The 18,577-nt window shown below is 34.7% G+C and overlaps 1 protein-coding gene across 2 annotated transcripts in view; it reads right to left on the minus strand.

The window, feature by feature from the left end:
- LOC107624476 (anthranilate N-methyltransferase) overlaps nucleotides 1-18,577 on the minus strand; it is a 31,891-nt gene that overhangs the window by 2,408 nt on the left and 10,906 nt on the right. The window contains exons 1-2 of one of the 2 annotated variants that reach the window (XM_021115297.1): nucleotides 1,480-1,839; nucleotides 319-484 (exon numbers count right to left, since the gene is read on the minus strand). The exons of the other annotated variant lie outside the window; for it this stretch is intronic. Of the exons in view, the coding sequence (XP_020970956.1) occupies nucleotides 319-484; nucleotides 1,480-1,801 (488 nt within the window). The 5' untranslated portion in view covers nucleotides 1,802-1,839. Of the gene's footprint in view, nucleotides 1-318; nucleotides 485-1,479; nucleotides 1,840-18,577 lie in introns of those variants that run through there. 2 annotated transcript variants of the gene reach the window in all.

Consider the following 18,577-nt stretch of genomic DNA (forward strand, 5'->3'; position numbering starts at 1 on the left):
TACGACTATACGAGTTATGACAAAGGAATAACGTGCAATACTCTTACTCTTTGCTGAAATTGATAGTATGTACGTAAAACAAAAGATGTTTCTTTTTTTTTATATAATTTTTGAACATGATGGTATGTATATTCGTAAATTCTAGAATGATTATATTATGATAGTTATGGTGACTATTCAAATATTATTAAAATTAAATTTATATCTTTTTTAATAACATTTTTAAAAAACGTTACTTAATAATAAAAAAACGTTAGTTTAATTTTAGTCACACTTTCTAAAACACTTAAAAGTTCGTTAAGTTTTGGTAACACTGACCAGCTTTCCAAGAAAACCTTATCCAGAATCAAGCTCAAAGTGTGTCCAAAATTGACACCATCATCATCAGTCACAAAATATTTGGAAGCAGCAGCTGTAAGACTATACACAATCTTTTGAGGAGATGCAATAAGCTCATGTTCTTGATCATTTTCATCTTTGGTGACTGAATGCAGAAAACATGTGGTAATAATAAGAGCAAATAAAATATGAGTTAGGAAAAAATAAGAGGAGTGCTAGGGGCAGCAACTTTTGTGTTTTGTAATCATCAATTGGCCATCAATAGTGTTTTTAATGGTGTGAGATTAAATCTAATTGTGAGAAATCACTCACTTTTCTTTTGATGATTAAGTGCTGGCCACAAAATACAAAAGTTGCTGGCCCCTAAATTTTTCTTTTTTATAATTTGATTAATTTTTTATTAAAAAAATTAAGCACATTTAAGTTTATTGGTCACATTCATTTAACTTGAGACTAATTAAACTATGTATTTAAACTAATTAGGCTAACATATTCAACATTCTTAATACATACATAATAAAAAAATTTAAGTAATTTTTATCTTAATACAAAACAAATATAATAGATAAACACTACACCAATTCCAGTAGATAGCGGTCGTTATAAACCATTACAAATTGTTTAGTGGTGATTATTCTAACAATTTTAAAAAATTATCCCAAAATTAGTTTCTAACTTCTTAAAGAAAGATATTTGATTGCTGTTAAATTTAGTAGCAATTTAAGACCGTTACAAAATTAAAAAAAATGCCACAAAAATACTGACCGCAGTGCAGTGAAGTGAGAGTAAAATAAATAGAGTGAATACCCAACTTGGTCCCTCACAATTACTTCGAAAGGACTACGGGGCTCTTAACAAATAAAAATACTCAATTCGGCCTCTAAACTTTACTTTTATGGGACTGATTAGCTCATGTGCCAAAAAAAAAAAAACACTGATACAGGGGCTAATCAGTCCCATAAAAGTAAAACTCAGGAGTTGAGTTGTGTATTTTTTTTGTTAAAGGCCTCGTTGTCTTTCAAGATAATTGTCACGGCCGTTTAAAGTTTTTCTCAAATAAATATGTATAAATTCGTGTATATCCAAATCAACAAATCCAAAAGCTTTAAAAAGGAATACATGGCCGCTACATATATATACCTTGAGGAAGTGATGAACAAGACAACAAAGAATGACTTGCAAGGAGCCTAAGAAGGCGATCCACCATCGATGGTGCATTAGGGTTTATGCTACCAATCTGTGATGCAATGTCTTCAGATGAGAACTTTGCATGTTCACCACCTTTGGCTATTATGTCGAAGATTCCAAGCTCAAATGCAGTCTTAACAGCCATTGGAAACGCCACTAAAACCCCCAAGTCCATTGCAAAAAGCATTCCATCTTCTTCCTCTTCTTTAAGAAGATTCTTATTGGATTCAGCATCAATAACAACATTTTTATTGCTCTCTAATGATGGAGCCATAAAAATGATATATATAGCAATGGGTTATTCCTAGATATATAGAAGATGAAGATGTTCTATATATTACAATTGAATAATAATGTATGTTGGTTTTGATTCATGAATTGTGTGGTTATATATATATAATGGAGGATTTGTATCAAATAAATTTTAATTACTTGATTTATTTTTGTCTTCATTAGCAAATTTTGCTTTTATTACTAGTCAGCATAATCACATTATTAGTCAAATAAAGAAGTGATAGCATTCAAATGTCTCTTAGAAAAATCGTCATATTTCATAGTCAATCCTCGTGGCATGAAAATCAAATAATGTAGCGAAACATGACTTCAAGATTAGGTAGGGCAATTCTTTATTCACCAAATTAAACAATTTTAAAACACCAACATGTAGAAAAGCAATCTTATGCACGAGTTAATAAATAGTTAAACACACTTATTAGTTTGAGGTGTAACACCCTCACTATCAGAAGTCACACTTCCGGCAGCGCTACTCTGATAGCAAGAAGTATTACGACTACTTTACAAACTAAATATTAAAATAGAAGCCTATTACTCACTATCTCAATACCAACTCAATATTCAGAAATAGCCACAATCAAGTAAGCAATCACATTCATTCAAGGCAATTCAATTCAATTCATAAGACTCCATAATCACTAAAAATATTTATTTGCTTAAATATCAATTTATAACAACTCTTAAGAATAAAAATGAGTTCAATGAAAACGCCCCTACCTCAATTTAGTTTAAACGCATTAATTCCTCTTTCGTTCATCCCTTCTATTTGGCCCATGATCCTCACAGAGAGCAGCCTTCGATATTATAGTCCTATAATCTCTAACATTAGCAACATAGAGATGGTTATCAATCAAAACAGCGGTTCAAGCAGTAGAGCCATCATCCCAGAAAATGTCTTTTTCAGAATACAAAATTTTTTTAAAAAAAACTGGGTCTTACATCCTATCCACCTTATAAAAATTTTCGTCCTCGAAAATTAAAAGAATACACAAGGTAATACAAAGAATCAATACTCTACTGTCTAAATGCTTTTTAAATAAGTAAGAAAATTTAGCATATTACAGGAAATATTACATGGTTTTAATACCTTTCTTTTGAATACTTTAGGAAAAAAGAAAAAAAAAATTTGGTATATATAAATTTTCAAATAGCAAATAAACCATAAGACTTAGAAATAAAGGAAAAGCATGGTGTAAAGTAGAAGTTACAAGATAGGCTCAAAAGAAAAGGGGTTACATGGTGTCAACCTTAAGGGTTTTAACATAGCTCACTATCACAACTCCCTTTGATATCACATACTTACAAGCTTCACCTTTCACATTCACGAACCGTGTCCTAAAGAACTACCGTGTTATAAGTTTCACCTTACGCTTATCTATCTCACGTTGCTCTGGTCACTTAGCTAACTTGTTGCGAGTTGTCATCTTATACGAATTGAGCTACCGAAAACTTGAATATCTTCTCAACAATACTCTTTTCCCGAAATTTAAACGTCATAACCTATGGCATTTTGAAACTTGCCAAAGTTCATCTCATTTACTAGTCATTCCCTGAAACACTAACGCTTCAATTTTTGTTTTCTTGGGACCACGTGTGACATTGAGATATGCGTCAGTATATTCAAGGAGTTACAAATCTAAGGAAAAGGTGAATAAGTGACGAGGATAAAATTCGTATAAATTCAGGAGGATGCGTAAGATTGCAACTAAGTAACGATTTACAGGAACGAGAAAATGTTCTGGAAAGAATCATTTTGCATCTAAATAGGAAATTTGAATCCAGGAACTCCATAAGAAATAAGAAAAGTAGTGATGATTTAAATTGAAATAAGTTTAAGCCAGAACAGAGGAACACTAAGTTCACAAGCGAGGAATAACTAAACTAACGACATCATTTGCAAAACTCAAAAGCATGGGAAAATCTAAGAAAGCATGATTTTCTCATTCTAAAAAGAAAAGATATGAAATAGATATCCTTCAAGAGAGGTAACAGAAGCGTAAATATTGAGTTATGTTAAAACAAATTCAAGTTAAATTCGATTTGTGCAAAACTTGAAATAATGAAAATTAATTGAGCTAAGAATGTTGAAAAATCTTAAAAGATCATAATCAAACAAGAATATGTATAAAAATTTACATCAATCTTAGAGGTAGAACTAAATTCTATTCAGAAGGGAAAGTCCGAGGTAAATTAGTGAATAAAAGAATACTTGGTACATTACAAACAAATAGGTTTTGATTGCATAGGAAAGTTTTAAAGCTTCATATCAGTGAACATATGCTAAGTTTCAAAATGATTTTATTGAAATTTAAAGTAAGGCTACGGATAGAATCCAGCAAAAAAATGAACTGAATTGAAACTTCTTCAATGGAATCCAAAACAAAAACCTTAGAACGAGATTATAAAAAGTGGTATGTTGCACCAAAATAAGTTTGAAGTTTACTCAAAGGAATACAAATTTTGATAAAGAAGAATAAGCAACCAAAATGGTGTTTCACAAGAACTTGGAGAAACGTTTGAAATTATAAGTAAGCAAAGATGTACAAAAACAAAAAGACGTACCGAAAGGGAAAATCAAGTTGTAACCCTATGAAGGAATGAATTCACTTTCCCAAAATAGTTATTAGAAGTTTTAATAAGGTATTGCGTCAAAACAATCCAATTTAAAATAAATTATATGAAGTTTGTCAAATAGAGATTAACTTGAATAGAAGCAAAAATCTCTTATCAAGAATCTTGAGTACATAATCAAGTAAAGACATGTATAAAAATTTGAGTAAATATTAGAAGAGAATCAAATTATGTTCAAAAAAAGAAATCTAATGTAAAGTGTTCCTATATGGTTAATAAGGGTATAGATAGTACCTTTAAAAACAAGTATGTTTTTAGCTACATGAAGGATTTATTTATTTCTTGTAGGAAAGTACATGTAAGATCAGAGATAGTCATATCCAGAATTCAAAGAATGGTTACAGACAAGATCAAATAAAATAAAAGATCAAAACTCTTCTCAACAAAGATTCCAAAACAAAACTTCGAAAGAATATTACTAGAATTGTTATCTCATACCAAGACAAACTCGAAATTTTTACCAAGGAGAGTACTTTATTCATTTAGAGGAAAACAGGATCGAAAATTGTAACCTGGGCAACATACGTATAAGTTGTAGAAGGCGAAGTAGAAGAACCAAATCACACAATTAGCTTGCTCCGAATCGTAACTCTCACGGTTTCGAATCATTCAAGTATTAAGAATTATGTGTTACGCTAGAACAGATTTAAGATCGAATAAAAGGGCACATAATTTATGAAGAAATACATAAATAATGACAATGATGGATAATCAAATCTGGTTCCAAAAAGAATTGAAACAAGGAGCGAAAAAGATGATAAATCGAAGAATAAGCAACACGCGCATCATGTGGCATGATTAAAGTACCTATCTTCGGTGTAAACTAATCAAGGAATAACATCTAACATTTTTCAAAGAATTAAGGACCATTGTCATGCGAAACAAGTTCAAAACCAACTCAAAAGAAAAACTCATGATTCGTAGAGAGAAATATGAGCAACATCAAGGATAAAGCTTCTAAATGATTTCAAGTGAATAATCAGGATTATAATCAAGCAGAAATATATATAGGAACGAATAAGTATCGTTAGGAACAGAGTCAAATCATATCCTAAAAGGAAAAATCTAAAACAAGGAATTCCAACATAACCAATAAAAGAGAAAACGGTGTGCTAAGCTACACGACACGAACAAGATTATACGTCAGAACAGAACTAACTTCAAAAATTAATTTCTAACGCTCCCAGAACCCGTGAACCGCATCGCTTATTAATTCTACTTTGTCCATGATAACTCATTAACTTTACCGTACACATAAACCATCAACATTAAGCTGGCCAGACTTAACATCAACAGATATGCAATGGTAAGCTAACAGCGTTAATCAAAAGACAGTCATGTGCATAAAGCTCTAATTCTCGTCATTCGGACAAGACCTATAACATGACAGACACTCAGAGTATGCAATGAAGTATAGTCAGTTCATTCCCAAGGCTCTAACAGGAACGAACTGCTCTGATACCATAATGTAACACCCTCACTATCAGAAGTCACACTTCCGGCAGCGCTACTCTGATAGCAAGAAGTATTACGACTACTTTACAAACTAAATATTAAAATAGAAGCCTATGACTCGACACTGTATCGCTGATTTCTTTGAAAAAACCAACTCAATATTCAGAAATAGCCACAATCAAGTAAGCAATCACATTCATTCAAGGCAATTCAATTCAATTCATAAGACTCCATAATCACTAAAAATATTTATTTGCTTAAATATCAATTTATAACAACTCTTAAGAATAAAAATGAGTTCAATGAAAACACCCCTACCTCAATTTAGTTTAAACGCATTAATTCCTCTTTCGTTCATCCCTTCTATTTGGCCCATGATCCTCACAGAGAGCAGCCTTCGATATTATAGTCCTATAATCTCAAAAATAGTTAAACAAATAAGTTTCTTTTTTTCATAACAAGATGTAGATATTTTGATTATTTTCCATATGTCATATATGGAAAAAGATTTATATTACTATTATATTTTGATACAAGACTTTTGAAGTAGCTTTCATACGTACCATCTATCATGCATTATTCTAATTTCTAAGGTAATAAAATGTGGCTGCTAAACCGGGCCGGCACCGTATATGATGATATATGTATTATGTGTGTTATAAGTATTGCATAGTAGATGTTTTAAGTCTCAAATCATTGATAGACTCTACTGACTTAGAAAAAGTAGTTAACTTGTTTGCATAGCTTTCTGTTTTTAAAGTTGGTTACTTTTCTAGTGTAGGAGTCAGTTAAGAGTATGTTAGGTGTAGGAAGCTTCCACTTCAAAAAATATGTCGAGTAGCCATCAGATTTATTGACAGAAAATAAAATTAATCTGCTAATAATAAATTTATCGTCAGATTTTAGTTCAGTTCTAATTCGACGATATAAATCTCACCGGCAACTTCCGATGAACTTAGCGGCGGATTTAGTTTTTAAACTATAAATATCTGGTGTCAGCTATCGGCGAATTTTTTTCGACAGTAAATTTAGCACCAAACTTTTTATGTTCCCGCATCTTTATCGTTGGATATTTTCGCTGGAGAACCTAACGGTAAGTTCAATTTTTTTAATATTTTTTATAAAATTAGTAGTGAAATTCTAAATTTTTTATTTAAATTTATTTTTTGCACAATTAGTAGTCAAATTCTATATAATATAATAGAAGCCAAATATATTAAATTATTAAGTGCATGAATAAAAAAAAGTCAAATAACAGAGGATATTATACAATCATACAGTGTATAAAAAAAACCCTAGTCACTAAAAGTCATCGTTATCGTCGTCGTTCTACTAGTCCTGCTGCTAAGGCGGCAGCCTAGGCGGTGATGTCTGTGCCCCTCCAGCAGTGCCACTGCCACCAAGAGTAGCGCGGCTACCACCGGCGCGCATCTGATTGTCGTATGGTGCCATGTTCCATCCGCTCCATCCGTTGAAGTCACTCCAGCTCCCGCCTCCATTCCAGCCTGAGGTCATATGTGTCTGTCATGTGTGAGAGGATCGCCTAATACCTCTCCTCAGACTCTCACAGCAGTTGAGCTTGTTGGTGAAGGCTTTGGGTGAGGATCAATGCCCCTTTCCCGTAAATTGACGCCGTCCTCGGGATCGACGGGCTGACTGGTGGCAGAGGGGGATGAATGTCTCAACGTGGATGTGCAGAGGTTGTCGGCAAAGAACGATCCCAGTCTGTACACGCAATTCTGGTATGGCGGAGTTGCTGCCTTTGTCTCTGTACACTGGGATTGTTAGGTTCCGGCTTCTATTCTCTGCGTGTAGGAGTTTTGTGTAACATATTTTATTATTAGGGTTACAGTTAATTTAAAAATGGTATATCACATGATGTTTACTCACGTAATGATCTGCGACCTGCTAATTGGTAAATCTCTCCTTGTTGTCCTTCAACGTATAGGTATACTTAAAGGCCTCCGCCATCGTCGCCTCACGATCCAACGACTTAGACTACACATTTTGACATCACATGTTAAGTCAAGTAATAGTGACATTATATTAATACTAAACAGACTTAATAACAAAATGAAACAAGTTACTTACCAGCCTGGCCTTAGTCTTCATGAAGTTGCTGACCCACCGGTATACTTTGATGACTTGGCCAATATCTTGTTAGCTCTGTTGGTGAGATGTCAATGCTTGAATCCCTCATCAATCTCCCAATAGACGTATAGTAACTTCTTAATGTCCGGACAGAACCAAATGGTGAGGTGGTCACAGTGCTCACATACGTTCTTCAACATCTGCTGAAGCTGCCTAGCCATCCGATGGTCAAAGATCATCTTAATCATAAGATCATGAGTCTTGTCTCATATAAATTTCTCCTGTAGAAAGAACATTTAGGACAAGTTAATCGAAATTAAATACATAATTAAATAAAATAGAAGATATAAACTAACACTAAACCATCACTCTCTGGTCTCAGCTGGGATCTTCTTATAGTTCGCCCATAGGTGGTCGTAGATCATCTTGATCACATTAGTACACTCCTGTGTACATGCATTGTTATTTGGCGCAAACCTATCAATAAAAAACTTAGATTTTTTAGAAATTTCGACAGAGTTTCATCTATAACTTGAATTTAATAAACCACTACAACCATCAACAATTCATATAAATAGCAGCATCTAGCAACAATAAAGAATTATCAAATACAATAAGCAGTTCAAACCTACTAAATTAAATCGAACCTATCCTAACAACCTAAGTCCACTAAAACTAGTTAAAATAAGTATAACTAAATTAAACTGACTAACTAAAATGGTTTGCATATAAAAGACTTAAAATAATACTCACGCTGAAGTTCCATCAAGCAAAATCATCATTCGGACGATGGGAGGTGGTGGAGGGGCATCTCGCTGCGACCCGTGAGAGGATTCCAGCGGCGCGGTGTCGGTGGAGGAGTCCAATCTGATGAAATAGACATACGACTTCCTGGCTGTGGGGGTGGTGCAACAATAGGAGCCACGTATTTAGGATTAGGGACCATGATGAATGGTTAGTCCTGTGCACCCATTGCCTGTGACATTACAGGGGTAGTCGGTGTAGAAGGGGACAACTGAAAAGTCTCAGGAGTTCCAGTAGAATCCCTCCCTCTACCACGATCATGTGGTCGATCCGTAACACCTCTACCTCTCGTCATGTCTTCATAGAGAATATCAATTAACACTAGTCACAAAAAGAATGTAATAGCAAAGATAAAATTCATAGACACTTTAAATCACATAAATCAACAAATACAACACAAATTCTGTGTACATTCATATTTTTTGAAAAAAAAATTTGGCATAACCTCTCCTAAAGTTTGACATATATCCACCTTTATGGTGCACACAAATTCAACCAACCTCAATTATGAATTAAAACTTACATACAGTCACAACATATCCGAAATAACCTAATCAGTTAACTAATTAGTTTAGTTCCTAACCAAACTTATGATAACAAATCAGAACTAAACTTATAACAACAAATTGGAATCAAATAATGAAGACAATTATAATAACACTCAGAACCAGAGTAACAAATTAGAACCAAAATTATAATAACTTATAATAATAAATTAAATTAGAACCAAATAACGAATACAATTATGATAACAAATCAGAACCAAACTTATAGTAACAAATCAGAATCAAATAACAAACACAATTATAACAATAAACTAGAACTAAAATTATAATAACTTATAATAACAAATTAGAGTCAAATAACAAAAACAAAATTATGATAACTAATCAAAATCAAACTTATATAGTAAATCGGAATCAAATAACAAACACAATTATAATAACAAATCAGAACCAAAATAACGAACACAAAAGTATGATAATAAATTAAAACCAAATATAATAACAAATCAGAATCAAATAACCAACACAAAATTATGATAACAAATCAGAACCAAATTTATAATAACAAATCGAAATCAAATAACAAACACAATTATAATAACAAATCAAAACCAAAATAATGGACACAAAATTATAATAACAAATCACAACCAAAATTATAAGAACAAATCAGAACCAAATAACGAACACAAAAGAAAAGTTTGTAAGCATTACTTGAGCATTAGTGCCGAGAAGAAGAGGATGGCAGAAGTGGCGGCAAAAGCAACGGTCACGAACAGTGCCGACAAAGAAAAGGCTACCGGCCGGCTCAGAGGGGGCTGCAAGAGAGATGAAAGGGGTAGAGAGAGTGGGAGGCGAGAAGGTCAAAGAGAGATTCAAATGAGGGGAAGAGGGTTCACGATTTGAATTTAAGGCATAATTACCGTCGAATTTACTGGCGAAAAATGCAACGTAACATGTTGCGGGTTACCAAAATGCAGCATTCTAATAAGTGGGTTTACCGTCATAATTTTTTTACCGTAAATTTGAACATAAATTTCATGCCTATTTCCCTGTTTTCCCTCCCATTATTACTGGCAAATTTACCGTTGGAAATGAGAATCCACCGGTAATATTTTGACACTACGAATTTCATGCCTAATCTGCCGGTAAAGACGCTTCTATTCTGCGACGCTTAATCTAATGGTACTCAGCATTTTTCTTGTAGTGTTTCCTTAGGTTCTAGAATCTGTTGTGACTATAAAGCAACAACTCTCTCATTGTACAACTCACTTCACTATTACACATCACTGAATCACTGGTTCTCTGATTCAGTTTCTCTCTCTTTTCTCCTTTACTTCTGATCTCTCTTTTGTTCTTAGTTGTGTTAATACACCTAAGTTACTGATACCTATTGTTTTAGTATGTTAAGTTCGTTTTATCTTTGGTTTTTAAGCTAATTGTCACTTGATTTAACCTATTATTTCAACGCGTACAGTCTAAGTTATTGGATCATGAGGCGATGATGGAAGAGATCTTTAAGTATACTCACACTTTGAAGGAGAATAAAGAGAGATTTGTCGATCAACGGTTTGTAGATTATTATGTGAGTAAGTGATGAGCGGATAATTTATACGCTTTTTGGCATTATTTTTAGGTAGTTTTTAGTATGATTTAGTTAGTTTTTACTATGTTTTTAAATAAAAATCACATTTCTGGACTTTACTATGAGTTTTTGTATTTTTCTGTGATTTCAGGTATTTTCTGGCTGAAATTGAGGGACTTGAGCAAAAATCTAATTCAGAGGCTGAAGAAGGACTGCAGATGTTGTTGGATTCTGACCTCCCTGCACTCGAAGTAGATTTTCTGGAGCTACAGAAATCCGATTGGCGCGCTCTCAATTGTGTTGGAAAGTAAACATCCAGGACTTTCTATCAATATATAATAGTTCATACTTTGTCCAAGTTTTGACGACGCAAACTGGCGTTCAAACACCAATTTTCTGCCCTATTCTGGAGTTAAACGCTAGAAACAGGTTGCAAACCAGAGTTAAACACCAGAAACAGGCTACAACCTGGCGTTTAACTCCAAAAAGAGTCTCTACACATAAAAGCTCAATGCTCAGCCCAAGCACACACCAAGTGGGCCCGGAAGTAAATTTCTGCATCATTTACTCATTTTCTGTAACCCTAGCTACGAGTTTAGTATAAAAACTACTTTTAGTGATTTATTTTATATCTATGGTTAGTATTTGAATAATTTTATGTTCAGAGATCACGTTTAGGGGCTGGCCATTCGGCCATGCCTGGACCTTCATCACTTATGTATTTTCAACGGTAGAGTTTCTACACACCATAGATTAAGGTGTGGAGTTCTGCTGTTCCTCATGAATTAATGCAAAGTATTATTGTTTTCTTATTCAATTCAAGCTTATTCCTATTCTAAGATATTCGCTTGCACTTCAACCATGATGAATATGATGATCCGTGACACTCATCACTATTCTCAACCCATGAACGCGTGCCTGACAACCACTTCCGTTCTACCTTGGATTGAGCGTTTATCTCTTAGCCTCCATTCTGAAAGATCAGAGTCTTCATGGTATAGGCTAGAATTATTGGCGGCCATTCCTGAGATCCGGAAAGTCTAAACCTTGTCTGTGGTATTCTGAGTAGGATCTGGGAAGGGATGACTGTGACGAGCATCAAACTCGCGAGTGTTGGGCGTAGTGACAGACGCAAAAAGATCACTGGATCCTATTCTAACATGATCGAGAACCGACAGATGATTAGCCACATACAGCTTGTCATGGAAAGGAGTATGAATGATTGAATGAAAGCAGTAGGAAAGCAGAGGTTTAGAAAGAACAAAGCATCTCCATACGCTTATCTGAAATTCCTACCAATGAATTACATAAGTATCTCTATCTTATTTTCTATTTTAATTATATTTTAATTACCAAAAATCCCATAACCATTTGAATCTTCCTGACTGAGATTTACAAGATGGCCATAGCTTGCTTCAAGCTGACAATCTCCGTGGGATCGACCCTTACTTACGTAAGGTTTATTACTTGGACGACCCAGTGCACTTGCTGGTTAGTTGTGCGAAGTTGTGAAAAAGAATTGAGATTATGAACGTGCGTATTAAGTTTTTAGCGTCGTTGCTGAGGAATGAACAATCACGATTTCGTGTACCAGTAAGCGTCATGGTTTATTTCATAACATATATTCGTTTTCAATTAATTATCATCCTAATTACTTTTGCATATAATATGGTATAGAAAATCTATACGCAGAACTTAAAGATCACAACCTAGCATTCTCAACAGAATGGAGGGGGGACGAGAACAACTAAACCGCAGAACTTAAAGATCGCAACCCAGTATTCTCAACAGAATGGAGGGGGGACGGGAACAACTAACTCTTCTGCTTTTTTCATCGATCCTGATGCGGTATAGTGCCAGACCGCATCCGAGCCGTACAAGAATCATGTCCACAGGTTGGGGTCGTTCTTTGTCAGAAACCTCAGCACCTCCACCTTGAGGGCTTCGTCTACCTCGGCCACAGCATTGCCGATCCCAAGGATGTCGATTTGCAGGAGTAGGTTCACAGCCTCACCCAGGTCCTTTAGGACCAGAGTCACTGGATGCATCTGGCTGAGGAGAGGTATAACAAGCTCCTTGCACGCATGGTAGCAATGGATGCTCGTGATGCAGAGACAGAGTCCCTGAGGTAGGAGCTCAGGTAGGAGCTAGAGTAGATTGAGCAAATGCGGACCAGATGGCGGTGTACTGTGATCAGATATGCATTGGTGGTAGCGCCATTGCTGGAGGGAGCTTCTCGTCCTCTGCACAGGATCCAGGACAGGCACCAACACCACTACCTAGACTGCCACCTCAACAGAACAAGGGAGATAACAGAAACAATAAATATCAGGACCTATAAGGATTATGGTTTTGTTTTACTTTGTTTGACAATATTTTATCTCTGAGTTTTTATTTTGTACATTTGTTATTTAACATTATATATAGTTGATTGTTTTCATTAAATATACTACTTGATTTTCACCAATTGGAATTTGATTATTAATTGTTGACATATTCATGATGGTATATTAAGTTTGATAAACCCCATTTTTAGGGTTTATCTTGTGTTGAATTTAGTGGATTTTATCAACTTATCTCACATTTATTCAATGAAATAGAATAGTTTTGTGAACTTCTCCTGATTTGTGCTTAAGAGTGAAAACACACTTTTTAGGCCCTTAAATTGCTAATTTTAATTCACTTTAATTTTATTTGATGCCTTGATATGTTTGTTAAGTGGTTTCAGGATCATAAAGGCAAGGATTGGGTGGAAGAAGTGAAAAAAAAGCATGCAAAGTAGAGGATTCATGAAGAAATGAGGATTTGGTGGATTCAAGACCACACGCACGTGTCATCCACGTGTACGCATGAGAGAGAATTTTGCTAAGCGACCCACACGCGTCACCCGCGCATACGCGCGACACTGTCCACGTGCCCTCATTAAAGGAACACGCTGGGGGCGATTTCTGAGCTCAAGGAGGCTCAAATCCAACTCATTTCTGATACTTTTAAACCAAAGAATTGGAGGAGAATGAACCAAGTAGTCATAGTTTAGTTTTTTATCATGTTTTAGGTTAGAATTCTAGAGAGAAAAGTTATCTCTTCTGTCTAGAACTTAGGGTAGTTTAGGTCAAATTTTATTAGATCTAAGTTTTAATTCTTGCATTAGTTCAATTCCCCTTACATTTCCTTGTTCTATTGTCTTAATCCTCTTAACCTTCTAACCTTCCGGCTTCGATTTCTTACGATCTGTAACTGCAATAAAAAAATCTAATCCAGTAAAAGTGTTCGTATCGTCCTCCTCTAAAAGTGTTGGTGTCACTTTTGATTAGTGTAAGTTGACAGTAACGTAGCCCCCCTACCCCTTGAGTTCGGCCAACTGGAATTCTAGAAGGCACGAACGATTCCGGACGTTTTTTCCTTCGGTAGCTCGGTCAGAAGGCTCCTCCGGAGCTTCGCATATTTTGATTTCGTACGAAAGTAGAGTTTTGATAAATTTTCACCGGTTAAATTGATTTTTAATAAGTGAATTGATGTCGTGATTAATTGTCAATTGAATTTATATTGATATTTGTGATAAGTTTGAGGTTATGAGGGTTTAAGTGCAGCCAAGAACTGAGTTATTCTGATGAATTTGATTTCTAAATTATGTTGGGATAATTTGAAAATATTAGAATTTGTCTAGTTTGATTTGTTAGTATTGAATTGTGATTTGAAATGATTGAAAAGAGGTTGAAAATGGTTCGGTTGGGACCCGAAAAAGGGTGGCAAAGTCCAATTTTAAGGGGAAATACTGTCCAATTTTTGTAAAAATATATGAAAAGTGATTTCATTTTAAAAATATGATTTATAAGCTTATTTTTTAGAATAGATTTTGTTTCAAGTTATGTCTTGAATTTGATTTATTAAGTAAAGGGACCTCTGCCACAGAAGAGTAAAGAGTAGAAACTAAAAAGATATTGAGTGTTGTTGGGCCTTAGTGCCAAGTGTCTAGTGAGGACGGCGATACATAACGCTCACTTGACACAATAGAGACGGCTCAGTGAGAACGGCGATACGTAACGCTCACTAGAAGTCGTGGGCCTTGTGTGTGAATGATTGTGCGGGGATGCCCGTGTGTATGGAATGGCTTCCAAGAAAAAGTGGCACATGCTTCAGCCGAAGAATCAGCGCCTGCAAGTACTTGCAGAGGTCATGTTTGGCATACTTCAGCTAAAGAATCAGCACCTGCAAGAGGTTGAAGCCTTGCAGAGGTTATGCTGCTGGAATGCCTTATCTGACTTGCGAGTCGGATTACGTCGGGTAAGGGGTAGAAACCGACAAATGAGCTCATTACCTGCGATAGGACTAGACATGCATCATCCTTGTTGTGCATTTGCATTTTACTTGATGCGGTAAAATTGTTTGTGATTGTCTTCCTGTGTTTATGCATTCCCTATTGCTACTTTGAATTGTGGTAATTAGATACTTCTCTTTGACACTTGTATATTTTATTGTGAATTATTTGAACTGTGATAATCCTGACTAAACTAACTACCCTCGACCCTACTAAGAACCCTCCAGTTCTTACCCCTTTTCTTCCTCCCCTTCAGATGGAGATCGGAGTTATACTTTACGAGATGTACCCTCCCTATATATATGAGGATATTGTACAGCATAGGTTTTATGTAGTAGGTGCGGAGATTAGGACCCGTATGTACATTCTGCGTGATCATCCCTTCAGTCACCCAATTGACCCTCCACAGTTTAACCCCAACATGCCCTATGAGTTCCCGCTGCAGTGGCTCCACCCGGATACTCCATTTTACCCGTTTCATGACGGGTCGGTGCCTTACCAGCATCCCGATCAGCCTGCGGATCAGGCAGACCCTGAGCCTGAGCCCATGGAGGAGCATATTCCAGAGCCTGTACAGGAGGAGGATATCCTAGTGAAGTAGATCTCAGTATCTTCATCTGATCCATCTTCTGAGGAGCCACAAACCGCCTCTATTAGTGGACTAGCGAGTGCTGGTCAGACCAGTAGCACGAGTGCCAGTGCCTCTCCTGAGATTATAGAGATTTCTGATGACGAGGATGAGGATCCTGAGGAGTGTTCTGATGTGGTTGTGATCTCCTCTGACGATGATAGCTGAGGTATGGGAGCTGCAGTTGTGCTTTTTGATAGTTTTTTGTGTTAGCCTAGCTTTTGTGTTAGTCTCTCACTTTTGGTTAGACTCACTGAGAGAGTAGGGTGTACATAGTTGACTAGGCTAGTTTCGGTGCCAACTTAGGGATTTTCTGTATGAACTAGGGTTGTATGTATGATCTATGCTATGTGTTATGGTTATATATAATGCTGGCCTTGTGTATGATTTATTTAATTCCCTATTATGGTTGGTATATGTTTAATTAGCTGTCCTCGCAAATTTTTTTATAAAGTAAAAGTTTTTTCAAAAACTCGATAGTGCTCTAACCCGATTACGGGCTTAATAATAAATAGCAAAAGTTTTAGGTGAATAAGTTGGTGACACTTGATTTCTAGTATGATCATGACTTATTAGGAATTGGGTCGTTACATAATTTACTAATTATACTTTTAAAATGAGTAATTAATTAATGTATGTAAGTTGTCAAACAAAAGCTAAAAATATGTTGTGCTATAATTTATATACCATACTCTTCAACTAACTTGAGTTAGTTAATTAACTGGTCAATTTATTTATTTATTTAAATTAATATTAAAAATTCGAATCTTATTTTAAATATGTAGTAATTTATTGATCAATAATAAATTATTAAATTACATAATAAATTAATTCTAAACCTATATAATTATAGTGTGACTATGTTAATGATGGTTATCATAGCTATGAAATATTAGAAATATGTAGTGACAATTTAATTTATTATTTTTTAAATAATTTATTGTTATTATATTAAAAAATTAATATAATAAAGTCTTTGATTAAATTTAAAAATTTATCATTATAATAGCTAGTAATAATAATAAGGAGAGATAATTCACTACAAGAAATCCTGTTAAAATTGACGGCCAAATCGATGGCAAAGCCGTCAATAATATTAAAAATCGACAATAAAATTGACGATATTAGCTGTCGCTTTAAAACGTGTCGATTTTTCAAAAAACTAATAAAATCGATGGCTTTTTGGGTTGTCGATAAACTTTCAATAAAATCGACGGCTACCGTGTCGATAATATAGGTTTGAGATTTTTACATGTTTGATAAAACCGATACCTTGGTTGTCGATAATATTATCTAAAATCGACAGCGCTTATGTCGATATTTGATTTATTAAAATTGACAAATTAGCTGTCGATTTTAATTATTAAATTACCGACACATTTTTCACTTTCTTTTGTCTATCTTACATTAAAAATTGACAACATTGCCGTCGATTTTTTTCTATATTAAATTTAAAAAGTGACAACATTGTCGTCGATTTTAATAATCATATATTATTTTTTTTCCATATCTTAGCTTCTTCTTTTACAAAATCTCCAATATATTTTGCTTCTATACTATTAATATTTGGATCCATTCCTTACTTCACTAGTAACCAAGTTGTCACGAATACATGATATAAAAAGATATGATCAAATAACAATAATAGGAAATAAAGAAGAGATCATGTTTATGATATGTCATTTTCTCATGCATCCACTATATAATGTTATCTTTAGTGCTATACACACATTTTATTTCTCACTCATTTTTTAAACATATATATTACTGCTAAATTAACAACTTCCATGAAGCATAATCAACAGCAAAAACCAATAATTACAGGTAAAATCAATAACAGAAGTGTTTATGTTAGGGTCTCAAACGAGCTCTTACAGTTTATTAATTAATTTTGTGAACTTGGCCTTTTGACATGACTAGCAGAAGTTGGAGAATTGCTTTGGCTTGAGTCTTTCTCTCCTGTGAACTTGGATCGTTCCAAAATTTCCTCCAATGTTGAGATATTAGGCTCCAAAATTTCCTCTTCAAAATTTATTTGCTTTTCTTCAATACAAAGATAGTGCTAATATATAGAATGAAGAGCTGAAAGGTGAACTTCTAAAGTCTAATTGGAGCAGTCCTCTAAGGATGTTGGATCTCTCTTACACAGTGTTCTCAAGAGAAATACCTGATTCCATAAGCCAGTTGAAATCTCTTAACCAACTACGGCTACAGGAATGCTAATTTGATGGATTAATTCCTGTGTCTTTTTGGAATCTCACTCAATCTATGGCTACAGGTTTGCACCACTATTAAAGATCCATCCATGCTGAATATGCAAACAGACATGTATCAAGCTGTGGCTGCGGCAGCACTTTAGGATCCTTCTAAATAGCATCCTTCTTCCTTACTTCGATTTCAGCAACCACAGAACTTCCCAAACAGGACTGCTGCTTTAATGCATTCACAAATATTGCAGCAATCACTACCTCAGCTAGGGGTGTTCATAAAAAAACCAAAATGTGGTTAATCGGTTAAAAAACCATAACCACATTTTGGTTAACCAGTTTAATGAAACAATTTAAAAACTATATCCATATTTTTTAGAATTGGTTAACCAAAACCAAATTAAAAAAAACCGGTTTTTAACCGGTTAACCAAAACCAAAACCAAAACCAAATTAAAATTAAAACATAATTTCAAAACTAAATTACATACTCTTTCTCTCTCTCTCTCTCCCTTCCTCTCCCTTTCTCTTT

This window comes from Arachis ipaensis, chromosome B02 (assembly GCF_000816755.2).
Source record: "Arachis ipaensis cultivar K30076 chromosome B02, Araip1.1, whole genome shotgun sequence".
Lineage (NCBI taxonomy): Eukaryota > Viridiplantae > Streptophyta > Magnoliopsida > Fabales > Fabaceae > Arachis > Arachis ipaensis.